This window comes from Olea europaea, chromosome 3 (genome assembly GCF_002742605.1).
Source record: "Olea europaea var. sylvestris chromosome 3, O_europaea_v1, whole genome shotgun sequence".
NCBI lineage: Eukaryota > Viridiplantae > Streptophyta > Magnoliopsida > Lamiales > Oleaceae > Olea > Olea europaea.
In genome coordinates this window covers 17,432,570-17,440,406 of record NC_036239.1, presented here as the reverse complement: position 1 = coordinate 17,440,406, position 7,837 = coordinate 17,432,570, and the positions used below count along the sequence as shown (strand labels likewise).

Genomic DNA, 7,837 nt, shown 5'->3' with positions numbered 1-7,837 from the left:
TCACGGGTTCAACTTTTGGACGGTACCAACAAAGGCAAAAACACCAATATATATAGTAAGTCAAGTGGCCAACATAAGGTAAGTCGGGATATGGTAAGTAGGCTCGACTAGGGTTAACTTCCAATGGAAGAAATCAACAAGCCACAAAGAATATTAGTCGTCCAATAGGTAAGGCAACGTTTGGTCGGTTCATCCATTATTCGATGTTGAATTATCGTTCAGTCATTTATGTCGACTGATAAAATTGGTTCTCATCATCGCCCGGGGGTCGTTTGACAACATAATGTCTAACACAACTCTAGCTTATTATTTTTATCAAATGCTCCGAACGTGTATATCTAAAATCTCTGCATCACTGAACAGGCAATTCCCAGAATCTTAATGGCTGGAAATGCCAGAAAACTGCATCCATTTTGAGGTTCACCTCTACTTGCTGTTTTGATCAAGAATGGCAACCATTCAATATTTTATTGACGGATAATGGACATTCCACGGTAGCACCCCACATCTAAGGTGATGACTTTATTGGCAACAAACCCACTCACCAAATTAAAATGTAAAACCACCTAGGTTTGTTTGATGGTGTAAATGTTATCCGAAAGATTGGATAGTATAATGATTTTTGGTTTAGTTTTTTCTTCTTCATTAGTATTGCGTAATACTTCATGTTGGTGTCCGATCTGTGGAGTCCACCTCGGATCAAATGTGGATCAACTTCAGAGTAAACAAAGAAGCTTATTTGATAGAAAAGTCAAACGTAGAACAATCAATAGATACTGTCATTTGGAAACATCATCATGACTAAACTGAAGAATATGATGCTAGTACCACCTTTATAACCAATCAGAGACAAGGGGTCACTCCATTGACATCAACATTGTCGTGGCCACCAATCAAAGGAAAGTAATGATTGCCTTGGTTGCAGATAATTATTGCTTATGTAGTTAGGTTGCAGGCTACGATCTAAGTGTCATGACGATCTGTCATCACCGAAATCCCCAATCAATGAAATCTCCATTAAAGGGGTGGTAGCATACATATCGAGGATGGACACTATAGTTTGACAAAACTTTGGGTCATGAGCTATGTAAGGAAGCAATAGCTAAAAAGAAGGGACGAGCTAAATAAAACACTTGTAATACATTTCTAATTACTCTACCACAATTCTCTTAAGTTGATCTAGAGTCGTCACTACGATTTTATCATCAAAACTTCATAAATCTTTTCTATTATTCGTCAACTGGGCCATGGAAGGTCACTCTTGTAGACCAGGATTGATAATTGGAAATGATGACAAGGAAATCTCTCTCTTCTCGTTTTCTATAATTCATGAACAAATTCTTTAGGACAACTTAATTTCTTTTTAATTATTGTTGGTAAGCATGCCTGTCGAAGGTGATAACTCAAAGTTGGTAGCCCTATGACAAGAAAGTCCACTGGGGTGTGGTAATGGTAGTGGGTGGGTGGACCCGAAACAAAGTGGGTTTTATACTTAACAATAATCTGGGACCAACTCATTGCTACCTTTTTTTCCACTTAATTCAACCACTAACAGAGGAAATAAAGCTAAAACATCAAGGGGCTGTGTGACGAAACTTTTGATAAAAGTTTTAGCAGATTTTAATATAAGTTGATATAATGTGTATTGTAAATATTGATAAAAGTTACGAATCTAATTATTCGTGTGATTAAAATTCTAGTTTGACCTTTTCCCCCAAAAAATGGGGTTCAATGGGAGGCATAATCATTTAAACATTCTCTCCACTGTTGTGAAGGATGTCAGCCATTTGATAGGTGATGTCTGACTTAGTTGAGGGAAGATATAATTCTGTTATAGGCCAAGTAGTTCTCTCAACTAACTGCTAACAAGGATAATAACAGAATTATAACTAAAGCCAAAATCTTTGTGTACAAAGAAAAGAGAAAGTGTGTGAATGAGTGCTTGAATTCTCTAGAGGCTGTTTTTTGATTCATTAATAAAGAAAGCTCCTGACTTAAAATCTCTTGTGCTCTTTATTCTCCTGACTGTTTCTTGTTTTGTTATTGGAGAGACTTGCAAGCTTTTACGTTGAGTTTGGGCATCATTATCGGTTAAGACCTTCAAGAACTCTAACCAATTGCATTAACATCCACTACTTTCAACAACTTCGAAGTACTGATTATATTATCCAAGAAATGAACAAAACCCAGATTTGATTGTCTTCGAAGAAAAAGAACAAGAACACATAACTCTCAGTTTTGCTTAGTATGCATAAGTCTTAAGAAAAACAGAACTTAAATATGTAAGCTTGTATCCATTCTGTGTTTTCATTGGTCAAGTTTGCTGCCAGCCACATCGACGACAAATCTGTACCTAACGTCGTTCTTTTCCAACCTCTCAAACGCGGTGTTTATGTAGTCCAATTTAACCACCTCAATAGTTGAAGTAACACCCTTATCCTTGCAGAACTCTAGCATTTCCTCCGTCTCCTTGATGCTCCCGATAAAGCTTCCAGTGATCGTCTTCCTCCCTGCATTTATTAATGTAATCAAACATTTTGGATACTGGTAAGCAGCCCACGAGTATTAAGGGTAAGGGAAAATAAAAGCTAAAATCTCGTTCATTCCAATGAGAGAACTAGAATTTAGATATGCTCGGATAGAAAAGTGCCTCCCCTTGGATGACCACACGATGTTGTACTTCATCTTCCTTAACGTTTTGTTTGTTAAAGTGAACTATACTGTGTTTGAATAATGATAGACAGATAGATGAAAAAACCGAAACTCACCAAGCATAACCATGGGGGTGATGAACTGCAATGGAGTATTAATAACGCCCATCAAGATCAATTTTCCATCAACTTTCAACAAAGAAAGGTAAGGCTCGAGAGGATGGAAAACTGGAATCGTGTCAATGATGTAATCCAGTGAGTCAGCAACCTCTTGCATTCGACTGGAATCAGAGCTAACGAGGTATTCATCTGCGCCAAGGTCTTCCAGTGCTTCGACTCTCTTCTTGTCTGAAGAACTAAAGACAGTGACATGATGTCCCATGGCCTTTGCTATCTTCACTCCCATGTGTCCAACCCCTCCGAGCCCCAAAATCCCCCCTCTTAGGCCACTCTGTTTGAGGTTGAAATGGTGCAGGGGGCTGTACACTGTCACTCCGGCACAGAGTAGAGGCGCTACCTGTTCCGGTGCCATACCATCAGGAATCTTCACAACAAACCTAAAAAGAAGTATAAATCACCTAAAAACTCGAATAAACAAAAACTCTCTCTTAAAAAACTTGGATCAATTGAAGAAAGTTCAGAAAAATTCTTCGATATATGCATATTCATACTAGATAAAACGACATGTGGTGATACTTAAAGAGAACCTAGGGTACATATTACTGTGGGAATTCTTAAAGGAAAGATAGAGAACAGATGGAATGAAATTTTTTGTCAATACATTAATTCTCCATTAGATTAAAACATTTCCGCCTTTTGCATTCTTTCAGTAGATAGGTGACGACACTGAGAGGAATAAGGTTGATATTGGTGGCTGATCCCAAGTTCTTGTCATATTGAACTAATCAAAAACACCAGTAACTTGAGTCCAAAAAATCTAATTCAAATATTGGTTGGATAAATCAAGAAGTATAAATAAGTCATATGGACACTTACTTTTGATTAACGACCATGGCGCCAGCAAATCCTCCTTGTGTGGGATTGCCATCTGTGTAGACATCGTTGTACGACCAAATCTTCTTGTTGCAGTACTGCTCGATTTCCGATTTGCAAGGGTGGCAGTTCCCGCAGCATCCTACCAGACAACCGACTCCTACAACGTCTCCGGCTCTAAACTTGGTTACAACTGATCCAATCTCCACCACCTCACCTACCACTTCATGCCTATATAGAAGCTCAAAAATAGGGACAACAATTCAGCACAAAACATTCGATGCATGTTTGGTACTCAGTACTCGGAAACAATTAGACAATATTCTCCAATCATCTCTACCAAACACTCAATAGATGCACATAATAAATATAAGATTGCAATAAGTAGTTGTCTTATCATTATCATATCTATCACGAATACCTATTCACAAATATTATTAATGGTTAAAGATTTGTGAACAATAATGTCGTATAATTCCATGAAGGCTTGTGACCTATGAATTATTAAATAAAAAGAAGACAGCACTAAATCCAAAATAACATGTTTGGTTTTGTCAAAAGAAACAGTTTTAGGCCGGCTACATGAATTCTTTTTTCGCCAATTCAATTGATTCCTGGCCGTAGCTAACAGGGAACAACCAATGAATGAAATATTTATTATGATTCCATTTGCCAAAATTTTATGCTGCCAATCAACCTACCTCGACTTTCCTCCTTTATAAGGATGACCTTTACATGATAGAAAAAATATATATATATACTGAGAGGAATATTACCCAGGAACCATGGGGTAGTTGGACATGCCAAGATCATTCTTGATTTGGTGAATATCAGTATGGCAAATCCCACAGCTTATCACCTTCACATAAACATCTTCAGGGCCCGTGTTTCTGTTAACACATTTCCCCAAGCCAAAATTAATTACAAAATTCATCCTAAACTATAAAAAAGAAAAAAAATATATATATACAAGAGAAAAAATGATCAAGGGTATGTTTGGTGTGAACTAGTAAACAAAACTTCAGGACGAGGATTGAGATTTTAACTTCTTTTTCTGCCTTAAAGTTAGATATACCTTAGGGTGTAAGTATAGGGTGAGAGAATCCCAGAAGGGTCTTTTGCAGCAAACCCTGTTGTTGTTCTCTCGATATCTACCCTGCTCATGTCTTCAAATTTCTCTATGTGTTACAGAGTGACAAGAAGAATGAATCTTGAGAACTAGAGATGGTGCATTTATGTCTAACTATATAGACACAAAAGATAATTTTGAAGGAAAGACAGCAAACAAGGTCTAGTAGTGGGTGGTGGGGTTGGTGAGAAGTGCATTTTAACAAAGTTTGATTAAAGTTTTCAACCTATACGATTTGTTGATACGTGATTGGCTGCGAAATTCCCAACAAATGCATTGAAAAAAAGGGCGCAATATGTCTTTAAAAAAAATAAAATAATAATAATTATTATTATATTTGCGACATATGATGTTTAACATCAATTTAGATGATACTAACAATTAGATCCAATTAAATGAATCATATGGAATAATTGGACATATCATTTAATGTCATATATCTCACCTAGATTGATATTAGCAATTATTGATGATAAATAAAATTGCTTGCCCTATTATAAAGTGTCAAGGATACTAAATTGTTGAGTTATAATCAACAAGTAAATTATATATATATATATATATATATATATATATATATATATATTTTATTCATCAACGTATTTTTCTATTTTTTGAATTGACAGAAAAAGATTAGGTGGTACAAAGTCGCTTTGGATAAATATGTTCTATATCCATTATTTTCTCATTGTAGAGAGTAGGAATAGGCATGAATTCAATACGTGTATTTCAAGATTCGAAATTATTCATTAAAATTCAGACATTTTGTAAATGAAACCAAAGGCATTGATACTAATGTCTTTCCTGTATCTAGTATTAGTGAACGTCTTCGGACAATTACACAATATGTGAAAGTGAAAAGAATAAAAAATTAAAAGAAAAATGTGATTCCTATTAGGTTTCGGTCCAAGTATTTTTAGAACTAGAACCACAGATTAAACTTTGAATATTTTGAAAGTGGGACATTCAATTTCATGTAATTTTTGGATCTAAACTGAAATCGACTATATTGGTTCGATTCTAGTTAAAATGTTGACTCCTTATTGAGATGATAGAATACAACCAAAGTTTATGTCATCGGGCACGATTCTAAACATTTATTTATGAGTTATCAACGAACAAATAACCGATTTTCTTTGAAGGATTAGGTGAAAATGCTATGTCATGTATTATCACCATCCTTTTCTTTTCGAGTTAATTGTGCTGGGTGTAATCTGATTTAAATGCTGTATCACATTGTATTTTTCTATTAAAAAATGGAAAATATTTTCACCAGGAGTCTAATAAAAGAAGTATGTATTGGTAAGTGTCTTCTTACTCCCCTCGAGGGAAAAAGGGTGACCCCTGATTTTGCTTCATTTGCTCCTCCTCCTGTAATTGGATTAGGAAAAATGATACTTGACCAGAGTCAGTGACAATGATGGATGTGACATGGTGGTGTGGCAGATAGTGATTGAGTATTGTATTTTTTTCAAACTATTCAATCATGTATTGATACGTATCCTCTCTGTCATTGAACCTGTCGCTATAGCAAGATTGTTGGATTAGTTGTAATTGAATTTTGAATTAAGTTAGTTGTACACTTTCTTTGACAAAAATGATTATAGATGAAATGTTTCTTGTTGATGTGGAGTTTGTGAAAAAAAAAAAAAAAACTTGAAATATTCCCAAAAGTTGAATCTATCATCCTATCTGTCAAACAAAGTGTACAAATAGCGATATCCTTCACTTTTTACCTCACTTGCTATGTTGGATGACATTATTGAAATAAAGCTTAGTTCAATTTGGAAAAAAAATATGAAACAACTCCTTTTTATGTGAAAATAGAAAATAACTTTTCAACGAAATATAAGAAATAAATTTACACCATAAATTAACTAATACGGTACATTTAAGACAGTTATTCAACATTAGGGCTAGAAGATAAAGAGAAAGGAAGTGACAGATATGCCAAATCAGCAAGCAAACCATTTTTCACAGGGTTAAATTTAGAATTTTATGGTAGTAACTAAAGTCTAAACTTCAGAAAATTTTTGATCCATTTTCCCCTGACCAAGTCTGATGCAGGTGGTCGGACCCTGGTGTGTCAATTTCTGTATTGAAGTTGGCGTAAAATTCCCCTACCAACAATTTATAAATCCGATGTAGCTGCTCCACTACTTTACCCCATCCACAGTTATGCACCAAAGTGGTCAACTTGAAATCAGGAAATCCAATTTAACAGCCCGCTCTGGTGTCACTGTCCATCGACTCACTATATTTTCATATCGGGCTGCTGCCTCGGAAGTCAAAAATCTCTGTATCCCTCCTTCAAGCACTCGAGTACGTGCTGTGTCGGATGATGAGCCAACCTTTTCTTTCCCTTTTGAAGTTCGTTTTGGTGGCATCCTGCAAAGTTGGAAAATAGCTAGCATTAAACATCTTGTTGTATAGCGAGAAATCGCATGAAATGAAAAGCACGTAATTCACAAATCCCCCAAACTTGTTTCAATGTGCATGTATACTACCACGGTGTGTAATGAACAACGTATGATGATTAGAATAGTATAAATGTATAGTCCATACGAAAACTAAGAAAATTTGGGTGAATATGCTCATAGTGAAAGGGTTGGAGTCATGATTGAGTGTACACCTTCGGCCCCGGGCACCATCGAGAATTATCAAGATTGTCCCGGGCAACGTCCGGGCATATGAAAGTATGCAATGAGGTCTAGCACATACCCAAATTTCAGCTCAATCGGAGTTCGTTTGGTGTGTCAAATGGTAGTGTAAAATAAGGGACGGAGGGTGATGTGGGCAGTGTCTTAAACATGTGTGTATTCATAGGCCTTTTTGGTGTTTGAAATGTCCAATTCGTGTATATGCTAAGCGCAAATTCACTAATATGCATGGCTCATTTAACCTTGACAATAGATCAAGCAAGTTCTATGTCATTGTATGGAATCTCTAAAATTTCAACAATTGGAGATTAAGTCATGCCCAAAACGACACACATTCAACAATATAGCATCTAGGACTATGAGATATGTGCTTTTCAAATTAATGTCCATAGGAATGCAACCAA

The 7,837-nt window shown here is 35.9% G+C and overlaps 1 protein-coding gene across 1 annotated transcript; it reads right to left on the bottom strand.

Annotated features, from left to right (window-relative positions):
- Positions 1 to 2,143: 2,143 nt before the first annotated feature.
- On the bottom strand, positions 2,144 to 4,914 carry LOC111387805 (cinnamyl alcohol dehydrogenase 1-like). Its single transcript, XM_023012396.1, has 5 exons — positions 4,720 to 4,914; positions 4,421 to 4,534; positions 3,648 to 3,875; positions 2,769 to 3,208; positions 2,144 to 2,510 (listed from the first exon to the last, which is right to left on the bottom strand). The coding sequence occupies exons 1-5, from the start codon at positions 4,806 to 4,808 to the stop codon at positions 2,308 to 2,310; spliced, it is 1,074 nt and encodes a 357-aa protein (XP_022868164.1). The 5' UTR covers positions 4,809 to 4,914; the 3' UTR covers positions 2,144 to 2,307.
- Between the last annotated feature and the right edge of the window lie 2,923 nt (positions 4,915 to 7,837).